This window comes from Dryobates pubescens, unplaced genomic scaffold (assembly GCF_014839835.1).
Source record: "Dryobates pubescens isolate bDryPub1 unplaced genomic scaffold, bDryPub1.pri scaffold_147_arrow_ctg1, whole genome shotgun sequence".
Classification (NCBI taxonomy): Eukaryota; Metazoa; Chordata; class Aves; order Piciformes; family Picidae; genus Dryobates; species Dryobates pubescens.
In genome coordinates, this window is record NW_026530738.1 from 1 (window position 1) to 19955 (window position 19955).

The 19955-nt window shown below is 65.6% G+C and overlaps 3 protein-coding genes across 3 annotated transcripts; all 3 read right to left on the reverse strand.

Annotated features, from left to right (window-relative positions):
* Positions 1-609: 609 nt before the first annotated feature.
* Positions 610-5465, reverse strand: LOC128899693 (transcription intermediary factor 1-beta-like; the record flags this gene model as incomplete). Its single annotated transcript, XM_054179369.1, is given in 11 exon segments — positions 610-640; positions 972-1021; positions 1136-1187; positions 1189-1251; positions 1807-1953; positions 2075-2189; positions 2741-2857; positions 3309-3444; positions 3674-3806; positions 3948-4060; positions 5209-5465. Coding segments are annotated over 11 exon segments (1159 nt in total), but the record flags the coding sequence as incomplete, so codon positions are not given.
* Positions 5466-6075: 610 nt separating this feature from the next.
* Positions 6076-11239, reverse strand: LOC128899694 (zinc finger and BTB domain-containing protein 45-like). The gene is made up of 3 exons (XM_054179370.1): positions 10423-11239; positions 9521-9744; positions 6076-6840 (listed from the first exon to the last, which is right to left on the reverse strand). The coding sequence occupies exons 1-3, from the start codon at positions 11232-11234 to the stop codon at positions 6473-6475; spliced, it is 1404 nt and encodes a 467-aa protein (XP_054035345.1). The 5' UTR covers positions 11235-11239; the 3' UTR covers positions 6076-6472.
* A 3148-nt stretch (positions 11240-14387) lies between these two features.
* On the reverse strand, positions 14388-19122 carry LOC128899695 (ras-related protein R-Ras-like; the record flags this gene model as incomplete). Its single annotated transcript, XM_054179371.1, has 5 exons — positions 14388-14478; positions 15573-15691; positions 17481-17589; positions 18264-18366; positions 18978-19122. Coding segments are annotated over 5 exons (567 nt in total), but the record flags the coding sequence as incomplete, so codon positions are not given.
* Positions 19123-19955: the final 833 nt, after the last annotated feature.

Consider the following 19955-nt stretch of genomic DNA (forward strand, 5'->3'; position numbering starts at 1 on the left):
GGAGGGACAAGGGACAGTAGCAGCCCAGAGCCACCTCCTCGCGCAGGGGACAGGAAGGGGGACGCCAGGGCAGGGTGAGCAGGGCCAGGGCTGTCCCCCACCCCCACCCCCACCCCACCTCTTCCCTCCTGTGCCAGCAGCTTCTGAGGGGCCGTTGCCTGCAGGCAGAAAGCAACCAGCTGGGCACGGCCCCAGCTGTGCCCTCAGGGTCGCCCTCCCCCCACCTCTTGGAGCCCCTCAGTGCCAACCCCTCCCCTGGGCCACCCACTCAGTGCCACCCCCCAGGGTCCCCTCAGAGTACCCCCAGTGCCACCCCCCCAATGCCACCCCCTCGTGTCCCCTCGTGCCAAACACCCAGCACCCCCCAAGCACCCCCCAGTGCTACCCCCTCCCCAATCCCCCCAGTGACCCCTCAATGCCACCCCCTCACCGGTGACCCTAGTGTCCCCCACCCCCCTGTCCTCCCAGTGCCCCCTCCATGCCACCCCCTCCCCCATGTCCCCTCAGTGTCCCCCCACTGCCACATCCCCCACTGCCACCCTCCCAGTGCCACCCTCCCAGTGCCCCCTCAGTGCCACCCCCTCCCCAGCGCCCCCCAGTGGCACTCACTCAGCTGGCTGGGGGCAGGGCTCTCGGCCATCTGGGGGTACAGGTGGGGAGGGAACAGTGGGGGACACCTCTGCCCCTCCCCTGCCAGGCAGCAGTGTGGCAGGGGGAGGGCCGAGCCCTTGGGGGGGGGGTGTCCCCTCGAGGGGGCTGTCCCCTCCCTGCCCCTCCTCAGCCCTCTTTTGGGACCCCCTCGGCGGGGGGGTCGGGTCATGGAGGGGGGGTCCCTGCCTGCTGAGCACGGCAGGGCTGGGAGAGGGGACCCTGGAAGGGACCATTAGGAGGGGATAGTGGACAAGACTCCCCCCCGACCCCTCCACCTCACTCCACCCCCCCAGAAAGTGTCCCCAGCCCTGGGGTGGTACCTGGGGGCTGGTGGCCAAGGAGGGGACTCCACGCTCCAGGACGATGGCACCTGGTGGGGGTGGGGCAAAGGGCACAGAAAGAGTTAAAAGTGGGGGGTGGGGTTAGGGGGGGTGAAGGGGGAGGGGTTTGGGGTCCCCAGGGGGTCCCCAAGCTGTGCCCTCACCGAAGTTCTCAGCACTCTTGGTCCAGGCCTCTAGGTCCCACTGGAACTTGAGGGCCCCCCTGGGGCTCCACAGGCTCCACCACCACCCCCAGGGCCTCCTGCAGCTGGCAGCAGATCTGCAGGGAGGGGACACGGCGGGGGGTGAGGGAGGGTACAGTTGGGGCACACTGGGGAGGTGAGAGGGGGGACACTGTGAGGGGAGGCACAGAGGGGACAGGTGGCAGTGAGCGTGGATGGCTTGAGGGGGGATGGGGAGGAAGAAGAGGATGCAGGAGAGGTGGTGGGACAGGGACTGAGGGGACATAGGGCAGCAGGCTGGGGACACCTGGGACATCAGAGGGACCCTGAGGGGACACTTGGGACAACAGAAGGGTCTACAGAGAGGGAGGGGTCTCAGGGGGGACCACAGGGAGAGGGAGGACCAAGGCGGGGGGGGGGGGGGGGGGGGGAGGGGACCACAGGGAGAGGGAGGACCAAGGCGTGGGGTGGGAGGGGACCACAGGGAGGGAGAGGGCCAAGGGGGGAGGAACCACAGGGAGAGAGAGGGCCGAGGGACCACAGGGAGGGAGAGGGCCGGGGTGGGGACCACAGGGAGGGAGAGGGCCGGGGTGGGGCTCCAGCAGGGTGCTGGAGCGGTCCCAGGGGAGCGCGGGCACCCCCCGGGTGCTCACCAGCTTCTTGGAGAGCAGCAGCGCCGCGGGGTCGGGGCTGGCCAGGGCGCGGGAGGCGAAGCGCAGGAGGTGCTCCTGGCGCTGCTGCAGCCCGGCCATGGCCCAGTGCTGCCTCTCCAGCCGCTCCTGCTGGCGCTCCAGCAGCCTCTGCCGGGGGACAGGCCCAGGGCACCGCTGCGGGCGGGGCCGGCAGCGCCCGCGGCGGCCCCGCCCCGGGCGGCCCCCCCGGCCGGGCGCGCCCCCGGGGGGCGGCGGCGGCGGCGCTGACCTGGGCGTCGCCGAGCAGCGCCTTGCTGCGCTTGTTGAGCTCCCTCATGACCTGCAGGATCGCCACCTTCACCTCCACCTGCACCTTCTGCTGCACCTCCGCCACCTGCCGCAGGCTGCGGGCGGCACGAGGCTCAGCGCCGGCACCGCGCCCCCTGCCCCGCCCCTACTGCACCTCCGCCACCTGCCGCAGGCTGCGGGCAGCATGAGGCTCAGCGCTGGCACCGCGCCCCCTGCCCCGCCCCTGCCCCGCCCCCACTGCACCTCCGCCACCTGCCGCAGGCTGCGGGCGGCACGAGGCTCAGCGCCGGCACCGCGCCCCCTGCCCCGCCCCCACTGCACCTCCGCCACCTGCCGCAGGCTGCGGGCAGCATGAGGCTCAGCGCTGGCACCGCGCCCCCTGCCCCGCCCCTGCCCCGCCCCCACTGCACCTCCGCCACCTGCCGCAGGCTGCGGGCGGCACGAGGCTCAGAGCCAGCGCCACGCCCCCTGCCCCGCCCCTGCCCCGCCCCCACCCCCTGCTGCACCTCCGCCACCTGCCGCAGGCTGCGGGCAGCGCAAGGCTCAGCGGGGCAGTGCCTCAGACTGCTCCTCCTGCCCCCTTCCCCAACCCCCACCCCCCCCCCTTCTTCCCCTACCCCCCTCCCCGCTGCCCCGGGGCACCTACAAGCCTCGGACCTCCTTGCTGGCCCTCTGCAGGGTGGCGTGCTTGTCTCCCAGGTGCTTCAGGAGGGTCACCAGGGTCTTGCGCTGGCTCCTGACGGCGTCCTCCAGGGCCTGGTACCTGGGGGGTGGGCAGCAGAAAGGAGGCTCGGGGAGGGCCCTGCCCCACCAGGGCTGCGCCCAGGGACATCGACCAGGAGGCCACAACCCAACACACCTTGACCCGGGAAGACCCCAACCCAACAAACCTTGGCCGCGAAGACCTCGCCCAGGAAGAGCCTGACCCAACCCAGGGCAGACCCTAACCAGGAGGCCTCAACTAGGGGAACTCAACCCACTAGGCCCAACTCAAGAAACTTGACCCAGGAGCCCCCCAGCCCAAGAAGGCCTTGACCAGGAAGACCCCAACCCAACAAACCTTGACCCAGGAGCCCCCAACCCAGGAAGACCTTGACCCAGGAGGCCTCAACTAAGGGAACTCAACCCAGGAAGATCTCAAGCCCAGAGAAAGAGATGCAATGAAGCACTAATTAGGCAGCCTTAACAAAGGAGGGGCTGAGAGAGGCCCTCACTGGTGGTCCTTGTGGGCACCCAGCTGGCAGTGGCGGCAGGTGACAGCCTCACAGGTGGCACAGAAGAGGGCCAGGGGCTCCTGGTGGTGCTCGGAGCAGAAGATGGGGCGGGAAGCATCCTTGGCCCTGCTGCTCTCTGGGGGAGAGGGAGGAGCAGGGCTGAGGTCATCATGAGGAGGTCATGAGGTCACAGGTGGGGCTGGTGGCACTGGGGGGGGTGGGCAGGGCTGTGGCACCTCCAGGTGAGGCCATCAGGGGGTGGGCACCGCAGAGATGGTGAAGAGCAGAAGCTGGAGGAGGGGGGGGGTCAGCAGGGGGGGGGTCAGCAGGGTGGGGGGTCAGCAGGGGGTTGGGGAGGGGCAGACCTGCAGCCTGGAGAGTGTGGTCCTTGGTGTACTTGACCCTCTGGTGAGCCTCCACACAGGTGTCACAGAGGGGCTCTGAGCACTCCAGGCAGTAGCTGGTGGCAGCAGCATTGTCCTCACAGCTGGTGCAGCACTGGGGGGAGAGGAGAGAGGCACAGCCAGGGGTGAGGGCAGGGGGAGAGAGGGAGGGGAGACCAAAGGGGGAGGGGGAGAGAGGGGTTGGGGGGAGACCAAAGGGGAAGGGGGAAGGGGGGGGGGACCCCAAGGGAGGTACCTGGCTGGGCCCAGGGCTGGGGGCAGCCTGCTGGGCACTGCTGTCTCTCAGGAAGAAGTTCTCTGTGACCTCCTCCAGGGCCCACAGCTGGTGGCAGAGGGGACAGGAGACCACTGCCAGGAGAAAGACATCAGCAGGAAGAGACCCTGGGCGGGGGGAGGGCTCTGAGCTTTCCCCAGCCCAAGGGAAGACCCCAAAACCTTTGGGGGGATGACCACCAAAGCATGGAGGCAGCTTGAGCCTGGGCCCCTCTGTGCTGCCCCTTCCACCCCCCAAATAGGGCTCCTTTAGCCCTCCCCCCCCCCCCCCCCCCCCCCCCCCCAGGCTCCTTCCCCCTTTGCAAAGCTCTTTCCACCCACCTTGAAGATCCTTCCCTCTCCATAAAACTCCTCTCCTCCTTCCCCCCTCCCCCCTAAGGCTTTCCCACCTCCCTCCAAGGCTTCTTTCCCTCCCTATAAGGCTCCCTTATCCTCTTCACGAGGGTCCTCCCTCCTCCATGAAGCTCCTTTCGTCCTCCCCTCAGGTTCCTTTACTCCCCCAACAAAGCTCTTTCCCCACCATCAAATTCCTTTGGCTCCTCCAGGATTTTATTGCTCTCCTACACAAATCTTCACCCCCCATAAGGTTCCTTCATCCCTCCACAAAGCTCCTTCCCCCCGCCAGGTCTCCTTCACAGGGCTCTTCTGTCCCCTATAAGGCTCCTTTATCCCCCCAAGAGATTTTTTTCCCCTCTCTGTAAAGCTCCTCTCTGCCCCCATAAGGTTCTTCTACGTCTCTATAAGGCTCTTTCATGTCTCTCAAGAGGCTCTTCTCTCCCCACAAAGCTGTTTCACCTATCCACAAGTCGCCTTCACCCCTACATGGGGCTCTTTTTTCTCCTGTAATCCTCCTCTAAGACCCTCAAGGGCTCTCTCCCCCCCCCCCCCCACCGTATCCCCCCAGGAGGTTCTTTCGCTCCCTGTACATCTCCTCTCTGACCCCATAAGGCTTTTTTGCCTCTCTATAGGGCTTCTTCACGCCTTTCAAGAGACTCTTCTCTCCCCACAAAGCTGTTTCGCCTCTCTACAGGTCTCCTTCACTCCTCCACGCGGCTCTTTTCCCCTCCTCTAACCCCCTCGAGGGCTCCTTTATCCCCCCCATGAGGCTCCTTTAGCCCATGAGGCTCGTTCCCTCCCTATAAAGTTGCTCTTCCCCCTCCCTCCAACTCTCCTTCATCCCTCCCCAAGACTCTCTTCCCCTTCCCCACCCGGCCCAGCCTCACCTGCTCGCCCCGGGCCCGGACCGGCGGCAGGCTGCGGGGAGGGCCTCAAGCAGTCCTTGCAGACCGAGTGGAGGCAGGGCAGCAGCCTCGGCTCCCTCTCGGCCTTCAGGCGGCTCCGGCAGAGCCCGCAGGATTCCAACAGATCCAAGGGATCCGCTCGCTTGGCCGCGGGATCGCCGGGATCCGGAGCAGGCCCCGACATGGCGCCGACCCCCGCGGCCCAGAGACCCCTCACGGCCACCACAGGCGGAAGCGGGGGCGGGAGGGAGCCGTGACTGACAGCACGGGCAGCCAGTGGGAGGCGCGCTTCGCGGGGAGGAGGGCGGTACGGGAGGCGGTGATAGGCGGAGGACGAGGGAGAACCCCCTCCAATCAGACCCCGCGGTGGGCGGGAGAGAAAAAGCAGAGTCATTCAATAGGCGGTGGGAAGACTGTTGATTGACAGCGCGCTGAGCCAATCGGCTTCTTCCTACGCGCCCTGCGGCCTCCCTAGCCGAAAAGCAAGGTCGGGAGCCATAAGGCGGGAAAGGAGCCGGACCAATCAGCGGGGGAGTTACCCGGCGAAGGCGGGGATTGGCAAGATGGGCGAGAAGCGCAGCCAATCGGATTCAAGGGTCTTGCGGGAGAGGCCGGGCAAAGGCCTTGAGGGGCGGGGAGAGGGCTGCGCAGAGTCGGGGGCGGGGCAACAATACTAGGAGGGGCTGGGGGATGTGGGGGGGACTGGGAGGGAGACTGGGAGGGAACTGGGAGGGACTGGGGATCTAGAAAGGGGCTGGGATGGGCTGAGGGTACTAGGGACGGACTGGAAAGGCCTGGGGAAGGACTGCAGTCTCCTCAGCACCATTCCCAGTTTGGCTTCTCGGGGACAAGCAACCAAGGGCTGCCCCAAGCCTTCTGTGGTGGCCCTGGGGTCTCAGTTTGGTCCTGTTGGGAGCTCATCAGCATCTCAGAGGTTTGAGGAGCTCCAAAGGCCACCATGGATGTCCTGTGGGGGCCACAAGGTCCCAGTTTGGTCCTCTTGGGAGCTCATCAGTATCTCAGAGGCTTGAGGAGCTCCAAAGGCCACCATGGATGTCCTGTGGGGGCCACAAGGTCCCAGTTTGGTCCTGTTGAGCTCCCATCAGCATCTCAGAGGCTTGAGATGCTCCCATGGCACCACCCAAAGGCCATCTGCGGTGGCTACAAGGTCCCAGTTTGGTCCTGTTGGGCTCCCATCAGCATCTCAGAGGCCTGAGGAGCTCCAAAGGGACCTCCTGTGATGCCTTCAGACCGAGTGAGCAGACCCAGGCCCCTCAGCACCAGGCCAGGTCACCAACCCAGCCTCAGGAGGTGGCGCCGGAGGAGGTGGTGGTGGCAGTGGTGGAGCTGGAGGAGGTGGGCAGGGGTGGGCGGCGGCGGCGTGGCGCTCCAGCAGGGTGCGGTGGGAGAAGCCCTTGGAGCAGAGGTGGCACTGGAAGCGCTCAGGCCTGTGGGTCCTCATGTGGACGTTGAGGGAACTCTTCTGGGTGAAGCGCTTGCTGCAGACGGTGCACTGGAAGGCTCGGACCCCGGTGTGGGTCACCAGGTGCTTCAGCAGGTAGTCCCGCAGCGAGAAGCAGCGCCAGCAGATGGAGCACTGGTGAGGCTTCTCCCCTGGGTGGGGGTGGGTGGGCAACCACAGGTCACTTGGTGTGGGGCTCAATATGGGTCAGCCTAAGTCAAGCTGGATCAATGCAGGTCAAGCTGGGTCAATGCAGGTCAAAGTGGGTCAATGCAGGTCAGCATGGATCAGTGCAAGTCAATACGGATCAACACAGGTCAACGTGAGTCAATACAGGTCAACATGGGTCAATACAGGTCAAGATGGATCAATACAGTTCAAGGTGGGTCAATACAGGTCAAGGTGAGTCAACATGGGTCAATACAGGTCAACATGGATCAATACAGATCAAGGTTGGTCAATACCAATCAAGGTAGGTCAATACATGTCAAGGTGGGTCAATACAGGTCAAGGTGGATCAACATGGGCCAGTACAGGTCAACATGCATCGATAGAGATCAAGGTTGGTCAGTACAAGTCAACATGGATCAATACAGGCCAAGGTTGGTCAATACAGATCAAGATGAATCAATACAGTTCAAAGTGGGTCAATACACGTCAACATGGATCAATACAGATCAAGGTTGGTCAATACCAATCAAGGTAGGTCAATACATGTCAAGGTGGGTCAATACAGGTCAAGGTGGATCAACATGGGCCAGTACAGGTCAACATGCATCAATAGAGATCAAGGTTGGTCAGTACAAGTCAACATGGATCAATACAGGCCAAGGCTGATCAATACAGGTCAAGATAGGTCAATATGGGTCAATACAGGTCAAGGTTGGTCAATACAGATTAAGATGAATCAGTACAGTTCAAAGTGGGTTAATACAGGTTAAGGTGAGTCAACACGGATCAATATGCATTGATAGAGATCAAGGTTGGTCAGTACAAGTCAACATGGATCAATACAGGCCAAGGCTGGTCAATACAGGTCAAAATGGATCAATACAGATCAAGGTGGGTCAACAGAGGTCAAGGTGAATCAACATGGGTCAATACAGGTCACCATGGATCAATACAGATCAAGGTTGGTCAATACAAGTCAACAGGGATTGATCCAATCAAGAATGGGTCAAGGTTGTTCAATACAGGTCAGTGTGGGGCAATATGGGTCCATGGAGGTCCAGGTGGGTCAACAGAGGTCAGGTTGGGTTGATACAGGTCGAGGTGGGTCTATACAGGTCAAAATAGGTCAATACAGGTCAATGTGGGCAAATACAGGTCAATGTGGGGCAACATAGGTCAATAGAGGTCAACATGGATCAATAAAGGTCAAAATGGGTCAAGGTGGCTCAATACAGGTTAATGTGGGTCAAGACGGGTCAATACAGCTGAAGGTGGGTCAATACAGGTCAACATGGCTCAATACAGGTCAAGGTGGGTCAAAACAGGTCAAAGAGGGTCAAGAAGGGTCAAGGACAGTCAAAAGAGGTCAAGGTGGATCAGTACATGTCAAGGTGGGGCAATACAGGTCAAGATGAGTCAGTTCAAGTCAACATGGGTCAAGTCAGGTCAACATGGGTCAATACACGGCAAGTGTCAATACAGGTCAATACAGGTCAAGGTGGGTCAATACAGGTCAAGGTGGGTCAATACAGGTCAAGGTGGGCCAATACAGGGGAAGGTGGGTCAATACAGGTCAAGGTGGGTCAATACAGGGGAAGGTGGGTCAATACAGGTCAAGGTGGGTCAATACAGGGGAAGTTGGGTCAATACAGGTCAAGGTGGGTCAATACAGGTCAAGGTGGGTCAATATAGGTGAAGTTGGGTCAATACAGGTCAAGGTGAGTCAATACAGGTCAAGGTGGGCCAATACAGGGGAAGGTGGGTCAATACAGGTCAAGGTGGGTCAATACAGGTCAAGGTGGGTCAATACAGGGGAAGTTGGGTCAATACAGGTCAAGGTGGGTCAATACAGGGGAAGTTGGGTCAATACAGGTCAAGGTGGGTCAATACAGGGGAAGTTGGGTCAATACAGGTCAAGGTGGGTCAATACAGGTCAAGGTGGGTCAATACAGGTCAAGGTGGGTCAATACAGGGGAAGTTGGGTCAATACAGGTCAAGGTGGGTCAATACAGGGGAAGTTGGGTCAATACAGGTCAAGTTAGGCCAATACAGGTCAAGGTGGGTCAATACAGGTCGAGGTGGGTCAATACAGGTCGAGGTGGGTCAATACAGGTCAGTGTTGCTCAGTTAAGGTCAATGTGGGTCAATATGGATCCATAAAGGTCACTTGTGCCAACATCGATCAGTACAGGTCACTGTGGCTCAGGAAGTCACCGTGAGTGGACAGGGGCCAAGGAGGTCACCATGAGTCAGGTGCCAAGGAGGTCCAGGCAAGTCCATCCCATTCCTTCCTCCCCCCACCCTCATCCACCACATCCCCACCACCTCCTGACCTTCTTGCCCCAACCACCCTTCTACCTCCTCCCTCCCCCCCCCAATGCCCTGGAGCCCCTTAGGCCTCCAGACAGTCCCCAAGGTACCCCCCGGCTGTCCCCAAGGTACCCCCAGGCTGCCCCCAGGCTGTCCCCAAGGTACCCCCAGGCTGTCCCCAAGGTACCCCCCGGCTGTCCCCAAGGTACCCCCAGGCTGCCCCCAGACAGTCCCCAAGGTACCCCCCGGCTGTCCCCAAGGTACCCCCAGGCTGCCCCCAGGCTGTTCCCAAGGTACCCCCAGGCTGTCCCCAGGCTGCCCCCAGGCTGTCCCCCGGTGTCCCTCACTCACCGGAGTGGATGAACAGGTGCTTGGTGTAGTTCTTGCGGGAGCTGAAGGTCTTCTGGCAGTGCCCACATTGGTAGGAGGTTTCAGGGCACCTTGAAGGTCCAGCTTGGGCTACCCCAGCACCCATGGTGCCACCACCACCAGCAGCAGCATCCAGCCAAGCCTCGGTGCTCACGGTGCCACCACCACCACCAGCACCCAGCCAAGCCTCGGTGCCCACGGTGCCACTGCCACCACCACCAGCAGCAGCACCCAGCCAAGCCTCGGTGCCCACGGTGCCACCAGCAGCAGCACCCAGCCAAGCCTTGGTGCCCACGGTGCCACCACCACCAGCAGCAGCACCCAACCCAACCTCAGTGCCCACAGTGCCACCTCTACCATCAACACCGAGCCAAACCTCAGTGCCCATAGTGCCACTACCACCAGCAGCAGGATCCAGCCAAACCTCAGTGCCCACAGTGCCACCACCAGCACCCAACCCAACCTCAGTGCCCATGGTGCCGCCACCACCAGCAGCAGCACCCAATCCAACCTCAGTGCCCACGGTGCCGCCACCACCAGCAGCAGCACCCAACCCAACCTCAGTGCCCACGGTGCCACCACCACCACCACCAGCACCCAATCCAACCTCAGTGCCCACGGTGCCGCCACCACCAGCAGCAGCACCCAACCCAACCTCAGTGCCCACGGTGCCACCACGACCACCAACCCCCAATCCAACCTCGGTGCCCACTGGTGGTGCCCCCAACCCAACCTCAGTGCCCACGGTGCCACCACCACCACCACCAGCCCCCAACCCAACCTCAGTGCCCGCTGGTAGTGCCCCCAACCCAAACCCAGTGCCCACGGTGCCACCACCCCCAGCACCCAACCCAACCTCAGTGCCCACTGGCGGTGTCCCCAACCCAACCCCAGCGCCCCCTGAGGTGTTGGCAGCAGCGGTGGCGGTGGTGGCGACGGCAACCACCTTGCCCCCATAGCTCGGTGCCCCTCTGGGTGCCCCCGGGCCAGGCTCAGCTCCAGGCTTGGCCACGTCCTCGGCAGCCCAGGGCGGGAGGAAGGCCTCAGGGAAGACCTCGGTGGCACCAAACCGTGGCGCCGGCTCCTCAGCGGCCAACAGTGGCGCCGGGAAACCTCCTTCGGCACCGCCGCCACCACCACCCTCCTCCTCCTCCTCTCCCTCCTCCTCCTCCTTCCCCGGCAGCCAGAGCCTCACCGGCCGCCTCTGCTTGCGGCTGTGGCAGGAGGGGTTGGCCGCCCCCCAAGCCCCCGGCGGCTCCTCCGCCCCTCGCGGCATCACCACCACCACCTCCTCCCGAGGCGCCCCCAGGGCGGCCGGCACCCCGCCGCCCCCCAGCAGGATCCTGGTGCACTCCTCGATCACCGCCCGGATCTGCAGCACCGAGGCCGCCGTCAGCAGCTGCAGGGCCTCGGAGGGCGCCACCGCCAGGCGGCCGCTGTAGAGGAAGCGCACCAGGCGGCGCAGGGCGGCGGCGGGCACGGCGGCGGGCACCTCGATGGCCGAGTGGCCCAGCAGCAGCTTGTCGTGGAAGAAGGGGCTGCCGGCGGCCAGCACGCAGCGGTGCGCCCGCAGGGTGGCCTCCCGCGCCCGCAGCGTCACGTCGCAGAAGAGGCCTCCCAGCCGCTGCCCCTCCAGCCGCGCCAGCAGCGAGCGCCCGAAGGCCTGCAGCCGGATGTGGTGCACCGCCTCGGGCATGGCGCCCGCGGCAGCAGCAGGGCGACCGGCGCGGGGCGGGCGGCGATGGGATCACGGGGCGGGGGCGGTGGGATCTGAGGTGGTGGTGGTGGGATCAGAGGTGGTGGTGCTTGGACCAGAGGTGATGGTGGTGGCGGTGGGATCAGAGGTGATGGTGGTGGGACCAGAGGTGATGGTGGTGGCGGTGGGATCAGAGGTGGTGGTGGTTGGACCAGAGGTGATGGTGGTGGGACCAGAGGTGGTGGTGGTGGTGGTGGGATCTGAGGTGGTGGTGCTCGGATCAGAGGTGATGGTGGTGGGACCAGAGGTGGTGGTGGTTGGATCAGAGGTGATGGTGGTGGGACCAGAGATGGTGGTGGTGGCACAGGGAGGGGCTAGTGGTTGGACCAGAAGTGGTGGTGGTGGTGGGATCAGAGTTGGTGGTGGGACTGGAGGTGGTGGTTGGACCAGAGGTGGTGGTGGGATCAGAGGTGGTGGTGGTGGTGGCACACGGAGGGGGTGGTGGTGGCACAGGGAGGGGGTGGTGGTTGGCCCAGAGGTGGTGGTGGTGGTGGCACAGGGAGGGGGTGGTGGTTGGCCCGGAGGTGGTGGTGGTGGAGCTGTGAAGAGAAGAGGATGGGGTTGGGTGGCTGAGGGCAGCAGAGAAGGGGTGAGGAGATCTGGGAGGGCATCGGGAGGGGCTTGGGAGGGCACTGAGGGCATCTGGAGAGGGTCAGAGCATCTCTGAGGGCATCAGCAGGGCCTGGGGACAGCTCCCAGCTGTGGGCAGGGCCTGGGGACATCCCCGAGGGGTGGGGAAGACCCCGAGGTGTCCCTGGGGGGGCTGGGGGATGGCACCGAGGGCAGGGCTGGGGACAGCTCCCGGGGCCGGGGACAGCCAATGGGAGATCACCAAGGGCTGGGGACAGCCAAAGGGAAGTTCCCAGGGGTGGGGGACACCCAATAGGAAGCCAGCAGGGGCTGGGGACCACCAATGGGAGGCCACCAAGTGCTGGGGACACCCAATAAGATGCCTGCAGGGGCAGGGGACAGCCAATGGGCGGTTCCCTGGGGCAGGGGATAGCCAATGGGAGGCTCCCAGGGGCAGGGGACACCCAATGGAAGGCTCCCAAGGGCAGGGGACACCCAATGGAAGGCTCCCAGGGGCAGGGGACAGCCAATGGGAGGCTCCAAGGGGCAGGGGACAGCCAATGGGAGGCTCCCAGGGGCTGGGGACACCCAATGGAAGGCTCCCAGGGGCAGGGGACAGCCAATGGGAGGTTCCCACGGGCTGGGTCAGCCAATGGGAGGCTCCCAGGGGCAGGGGACAGCCAATGGGAGACTCCCTGGAGCTGGGGATAGCCAATGGGAGGCTCCCAGGGGCAGGGGACAGCCAATGGGAGGCTCCCTGGGGCTGTAGACAGCCAACGGGAGGTTCCCACGGGCTGGGTCAGCCAATGGGAGGCTCCCAGGGGCAGGGGACAGCCAATGGGAGGCTCCCTGGGGCTGTAGACAGCCAACGGGAGGTTCCCACGGGCTGGGTCAGCCAATGGGAGGCTCCCAGGGGCTGGGGACAGCCAAGGGGAGGTTCCCAGGGGCTGGGGATAGCCAATGGGAGGCTCCCAGGGGCAGGGGGCACGCAATAAGCAGCCTGCAGGGGCAGGGAGCACCCAATGGGAGGCCAGCAGGGGCAGGGGGCGGGGCCCCACTCACCTCCCGCCGGAACCGCCGCCGGGCGCGAGCGCGGAGCCTCCGGCGCCACTTCCGGTCAGCGTCGCGCGTCACTTCCGGCCCCGCCCCCCGCGGCGCCCGGAGGGGAGGAGGGGCCGCGGCAGGAGCCCGGCCGGCGCCGCGCGGTCCTAGCGCCCCCCCGCGGCGGCCCGGGGGAGGCAGCGCAGGGCAGCGGCCGCAGCCCGCGGGGCTCTGCTGGGGACCCGCCCCGGGACCCGCCCCGGGACCCGCCCCGGGGCCGGCAGCCGCTGCAGACCCCAGCGGCAGCCACCGCCTCTGGGGGGCCCTGTGGAGCCGGCAGGGATCCCCTGCGGCTGGGATCCACTATGGACCCCCCAGGGATCCACGAGGGGCGGGGTCCCCTGGAGACCCTCCCAGGGATCCACTGGGGCTGGGATCCCCTATGGACCCCCCAGGGATCCACGAGGGGCAGGGTCCCCTGGAGACCCTCCCAGGGATCCCCTGCGGCTGGGATCCACTATGGAACCCCAGGGATCCACGAGGGGCAGGGTCCCCTGGAGACCCTCCCAGGGATCCACTGGGGCTGGGATCCACTATGGACCCCCCAGGGATCCACGAGGGGCGGGGTCCCCTGGAGACCCTCCCAGGGATCCACTGGGGCTGGGATCCCCTATGGACCCCCCAGGGATCCGGTGGGGAGAGGGCTCAGACCTGGGGGGGTGTTCCCAGGATGTTGGGGGGGGGGGGGTAGGACTTGGGGGTGTCTCAGTCTTCAAGAGGGGGTCAGAGGACTTGGGGGGGGATCAGACAACCTGGGAGGGGGTCCCAGACTCCTATCCCCCCCCTGCCCTCCCCCCTCCCCAAGACCTCCTTTGGCTTTGAAGCTCTTTAATGTGTGAACCCCCCCCGAAAGGGAGGGGGGGGCTGGGGGTTGACAGCAGCTGAGGGGGGAGGGGTCCTAGGGGGGAGGGGTCCCAGGGGGCTCCCCAGGCTCATGACATCAACTGGGGGGGGGAAGGAGAGGATGTGTGCGTGGACCCCCCCCCGCCTTGGGGCTGTTCCTGGGGGGGGGGGAGGTGCCCAAGCAAAGCTGGGGGAGCCCCCACCCCAAAACTAAATAAGGGGGAGGGGCTGGGCCCCTAAAGGGTGTGCCTGGGGGGGGGGGGGCAGTGAGGAAGGGAGGGGCCCAGTGCCCTCCACCTCCCCCCCCCCCCCAAAATGGGAGGGAGTCTAACTTGGGGAGGGGGGGGAGGGGGAAGGGCACTTGAGACCCCAAAGGAGGTATTGAGGGGAGGTCCCCTGGAGTGGGGGAGGGCTGCAGTAAGTGTGGGGGGGTCGGGCACCCCTGACTGGGGGGGTGAGGGCTGCTTGGCCCCCAGGAAGGGGGGGAGGGGCTCTAAAAAGAGGGGATCTGGGGTGGGGTCTGCGACATGACCCCTCCAGGTCCCCCCCAAAAGCCCCCTTGGGGTTGGGGGTTGGGGGTCAGAGGAGGGTGCAGGGGCAGCGGGGGGGGTCCTTGGTGGGGGGGGGGAGGGAGGGTAGCGGGGGGGGGGCCTCCAGATCCCGGAATCTCCTGTGGGGAGGAAAGAGAAATGGGGGAGGGGGGAAGTTAATGGGGCTGGGGGGGGGGTTAGTGGGGTCTGGGGAGGGTTAACCAGGGTTGTGAGGGGGTTAAAGTGGGTCTGAAATGGGGCTGGGGGATTAAAGGGGGGCTGGGGGTTATTAAGTGGGGTCTGGGGGGATTAGAGAGGGTCTGAGAGAGTTAAAGTGGGGTCTGGGGGAGGTTAAAGTGAGTCTAAAATGGGTCTGGGGGGCTTAAAGTGGGACTGGGGGGGTTAAAGGGGGGTCTGAAGGGGTTAGCAGGGGGCTGGGGGAGGGTTAAAGGGGGCTGGGGACGTTAATGTGGGGTCTGGGGAGGGTAAAGTTTGGGGGGTTAAAAAGGGTCAGAAAGGTCAGGGGGGGCTTAAAGTGGGTCTGGGGGATTAATGTGGGGTCTGAAGGGGCTAAAATGGGTCAGAAATGGGTCTGGGGGGTATTAAGTTGGATCTGGGGGGTTTAAAATGGGTCTGGGGGTTAATGTGGGGTCTGGGGGGGTTAGAGTGGGTCAGAAATGGGCCTGGGGGGTTAGAATGGGTCAGAAATGGGTCTGGGGGGTATTAAAGTGGGTCTAGGGGGTTTAAAATGGGTCTGGGGGGTTAATGTGGGGTCTGGGGGGGTTAGAGTGGGTCAGAAATGGGTCAGGGGTGTTAAGGTGGGTCTGGGGAGTTAATGTGAGGTCAGGGGGGGTCAAGGTGAGTTTGAGGAGGGTCAGTGAGGGTCTGGGGGTGGCTCAGGTGAGTGTGGGGGGCCAGGGCAGGCCTGTGGGGGGCAGTGTGGGTCTGGCTCAGGTGAGTGTGGGGAGGCCAGGGCAGGCCTGTGGGGGGCAGTGTGGGTCTGGCTCAGGTGAGTGTGGGGGGCAGGGCAGGCCTGTGGGGGGCAGTGTGGGTCTGGCTCAGGTGAGTCAGGGGAGGCCAGGGCAGGCCTGTGGGGGGCAGTGTGGGTCTGGCTCAGGTGAGTGTGGGGGGCCAGGGCAGGCCTGTGGGGGGCAGTGTGAGGCCAGGGGGGGCCAGGACGTGCCGGTGAGGGTCGGTGTGGGTCTGGGGGGGTGTAGGGGGTGTCCCCCCCCACCTGACAGCCCTGACCAGCTCCTGGAAGGCCTCCTCCACGTTGAGCTGAGTCTTGGCCGAGGTCTCCAGGTAGCGCAGGTGGTGCTGGCGGGCGAAGGCCTGGGCCTCCTCCCGGGACACCTGCGGGGGGGAGGACGGGGGGGAGGCTGGGGGGGGGCTGGGGGGAGGCCCTGAACCTGCACGATGCGACCCCCAGGGCTCCCCAGCCGGCCCCTGGGCTCGCAGAGGCAGGGAGGGGCATCCAAGATAGCAACCGCAAGGGGTGGGGAAGGGGAACAAGATGGCTGCCGAGGGGCGGCAGGATGAGAGGGGGTGGGGCCAAGGGGGGCCAAGATGGCTGCCATGGGCCCGAGGGGCGGGACTTCCTGTTTGGGGTGGAGCCAAGATGGCTGCCATGGGCCCGAGGGGTGGGACTTCCTGTTTGGGGTGGAGCCAAGATGGCTGCCATGGGCCCGAGGGGTGGGACTTCCTGTTTGGGGTGGAGCCAAGATGGCTGCCATGCGCCATGGGGGTGGGACTTCCTGTTTGGGGTGGAGCCAAGATGGCTGCCATGCAGCAGAGGGGTGGGACTTCCTGTTTGGGTGGAGCCAAGATGGCAGGAGTTGGGGTTCTAGGCCCCAAAAGGAGTGGGACTTCCTGTTCTGAGCCCAAAAGGGGGCGGGACTTCCTGTTCTGAACAAAAAAGGGGCGGGGCTTCCTGTTCTGCACCCCAAAAGGGGCGGGGCTTCGTGTTCTGGGCTCAAGGGGGTGGAGCTTCCCGTATTGAGCCCCCAAAGGGGCGGGACTTCCTGTTCTGAACCAAAAAGGGGTGGGGCTTCGTGGTTTGAGCCCCAAAAGGGGCGGGGCTTCCTGTATTGAGCCCCCCAAAGGGGCGGGGCTTACTGTCATCAGCCCCAAAAGGGGCGGGGCTTCCGGTGTTAGGGTTTCAGGGGGGCCCTTGAGGGGGGTTATGGGGAGGGGTCCCAGGCAGCTTTGGGGGGGGGTCTCAGGATTTGGGGGGCAGTCCCTGGGGGTCTTGGGGGGGGGTCCCTGAGTGGCTCGGGGGGGGGGGCGGGGCTGTCCCTTTGGGGGGTCCCGGGGGGGTCCCTGAGTGGCTTGGGGGGGGGGCTGTCCCTTTGAAGGCTCCCGGGGGGGGTCCTTGAGTGGCTTTTTTTGGGGGGTCTCAGGGGGGTCCCTGAGTGCCTGGGGGGGTGGGGTGGGAAAGGGTCCTGGCTTGGGGGGGGGGGGGAGGGGCAACTTTTAGGGGGTGGCCTCAGGGTTTGGGGGGGGGGTGTCAGGATTTTAGGGGGGGGGATCCAGGGGGATTCCTGAGTGGCTTTTTCTCGGGGGGGAGTCCCAGGGTTTTTTTGGGGGTGTCCCAGAGCTTGGGGGGGGGTCCCTGAGTGGCTTTTTATGGGGAGGGGGGTGAAGGGGTCCCAGCCGTTGTGGGGGGTGGTGCCAGGGGGCCGGGAGGGGGCTCAGGGTTGGGGGGGGGGTCCCGGGGGGGGGCTCAGGATTTTTGGGGGGGGGTCCCGGGGGGGTACCTGCCGGAGGGGGCTCAGGGTTGGGGGGGGGGTCCCGGGGGGGGCTCAGGGTTTTTGGGGGGGGTCCCGGGGGGGTGCCGGTCGGAGGGGGCCCAGGGTTGGGGGGGGGGTCCCGGGGGGGGCTCAGGGTTTTTGGGGGGGTCCCGGGGGGGTACCTGTCGGAGGGGGCTCAGGGTTGGGGGGGTGGTCCCGGGGGGGGCTCAGGGTTTTTGGGGGGGTCCCGGGGGGGTACCTGCCGGAGGGGGCCCAGGGTAGGGGGGGGTCCCGGGGGGAGCTCAGGGTTTTTGGGGGGGTCCCGGGGGGGTACCTGCCGGAGGGGGCTCAGGGTTGGGGGGGGGGGTCCCGGGGGGGGCTCAGGGTTTTTGGGGGGGGTCCCGGGGGGGTACCTGCCGGAGGGGGCCCAGGTCGGCCTTGTTGCCCAGCAGCAGCGCAGGGACCCCCTCCCGGTCCTTCACCTGCAGGATCTGCGCCAGCAGCGCAGGCAGCGCCCCGAAACTGGGGGGGGATGGGGGAGGAAGTTTAGGGGGGCTGTGGGGGGGGCTGGGGGTAAGTTTGGGGGTGTATGGGGGGGCTGGGGGCAGGTTTGAGGGGGCTATGGGGGGCTGGGAGCGGGTTTCGGGGTGCAGGGGGGCTATGGGGGGGCTGGGGGCGGGTCTGGGGATGCTGGGGGGGCTATGTGGGGGCTGAGGGCAGGTTTGGGGGGGCAGGTTTGGGGGGCTGGGGGCAGGTTTGGGGGTGTGGGGGGTTATGAGGGGGGTGGGGGTGAGTTTGGGGGGGGCAGGGGTCTATGGGGGGGCTGGTGGTAGGTTTGGGGGGGCTATGGGGGGGCTGGGGGCAGGTTTGGGGGGGCAGGTTTTGGGGGGGCTATGGGGGGCTGGGGGCAGGTTTGGGGGGGCAGGTTTGGGGGGCTATGAGGGGGGGCTGGGGGCAGGTTTGGGGGGGCAGGTTTGGGGGGCTATGAGGGGGGGCTGGGGGCAGGTTTGGGGGGGCAGGTGTTGGGGGGGCTATGAGGGGGTCTGGGGGCAGGTTTGGGGGATGCGGGGGGGGGGGTGTGTGTCAGGGAGCAGCTTTCCTGGGGGGGCTCAGGGCACAACTGCCTCAGCTCCGGGGGTCTCCTCCCCGATTTCTTGGGGTCCCCCTCCCCCATTTCGGGGGTCCCCCCCCCCCACCTGCTGCGGTCGTCGATGGCAAACACCAGCAGGAAGCCTTCCCCCCCCCGCAGCTGCTGCTCCCTGCGCTGCCCTGCGGCCTCCTGCCCAGAGGTGTCCACGACTGGGGGGGGACCCCAGAAAGGAGTTGGGGGGGGCAGAGGAGGGGCAAAAAATTGGGGAGGGGGTGGGGAGGGGGCCCCCAAATCTTCCCTGCCACCCCTCCCCCCCAGCACCCCAAAATCACCTCTGAGATGACCCCCCCCAGCACCCCAAAACCCCCTCTAGGATCCCCCCAGCACCCACCCCCACCTCTGAGATGACCCCCCCCAGCACCCCAAAACCCCCTCTAGGACCCCCCCAGCACCCCAAAATCCTCTCTAGAACCCCCCCCAGCACCCAAACCCCATCTCTGAGACCCCCCCCGGACCCCAAACCCCCCTCTAGGACCTCCCCAGCACCCAAACCCCACCTCTGAGACCCCCCTCAGCACCCCAAAATCTCTCTGGGACCCCTCCCAGCCCCCCCAAAATCCCTTCAGAGCCTCCCCCAGCCCCCCTCCCAATCCCCTCTGGGACCCCCCCCAGCACCCCAAAATCCCCTGTGGGCCACCCCAAAGTTTACCCCTTGGCGGGGGGGGGGGGGGGCTGTGTTGGATCAAAGGTGTGGGTGGGGGGGATGTTAATTTCGGGGGGGTGTCCCCCCCAAATTGGGGGGGGGTCCCCAAAGTCTCACTGTGGAGGCAGGCAGGGAGGTGGTCGATGGTGCAGAGGCTGCTGTAGGAGTCCTCGATGGTGGGGGCGTGGTGCGGGACGAAATAGGACTGGGGGAGGGGGGAAAAAGGGGGGGGGGACACCCCCCAAAATGTAACGGGGGGCACCTCAAGGGGGTGGCAGGGAGATGAAGACCCTCCCCCCACACCCCCCAATTAAAGAGGGGGGCCCCTAAAGGGAGGGGGGAAAGGGAGGAGGGGGGAAATGGGGGAAGGAGGAACGGGGTGGGGGGGAGACACACACCCCCCCCGGGGTGAGGAGGGGGAACCCCGGTTTGGAGGGAGGGGGTCGCAATATGGGGAGGGGGGGGTTCCAATATGGGGAGGGGGGTGTCCCAGTTCGGGGAGGGGATCTCAGTTTGGCGGGAGGGGGCTCCGATTTGGGCGGGGGGGGGTCTCCGATTGGGGAGGAGGGTCCCGGTAAGGGGAGGGGACCCCAGTCTGGAGTGGGATCCCAGTTTGGCGGGGGGGGGGGTCCCAGTCTGGGGGTCCTCCTCCCAGTTCTACCCCTCCCCCAGCTCGGCGCTTCCTCTCCCCAGTTTGGGGAGGGGGTTTCCAGTCTGGGGGAGGGGATCCCGTTATGAAGGGGGGGAGGGGATCCCGTTATGAAGAGGGGGAGGGTCCCAGTTTGGAGGGGTGGGGGGTGTCCCCCTTCAGGGATCCTCCTCCCGGGTCTCCTACCCCTCTCCCACTCTGGGGTGGGGGTGTCCCGGTCCTGGGCTCCTTCTCCCGGTTCGAGCCTGACCCTCCCAGTCCGGGGGGGCAGGGGGCGTCCCTCTCCCGGTCTGGAGCTCACCCTCCCGGTTCGGGGCTGACCCTCACCAGTTTTGGGTGGTTCCTCTCCCAGTCTGGGGAGGGGGTGGGGGGGCCCCCCTCCCGGTTTGCTCTCCCCAGCCCCCAGTCCGGGGCTGACCCTCCGGTTTTGGGTGGTCCCTCTCCCG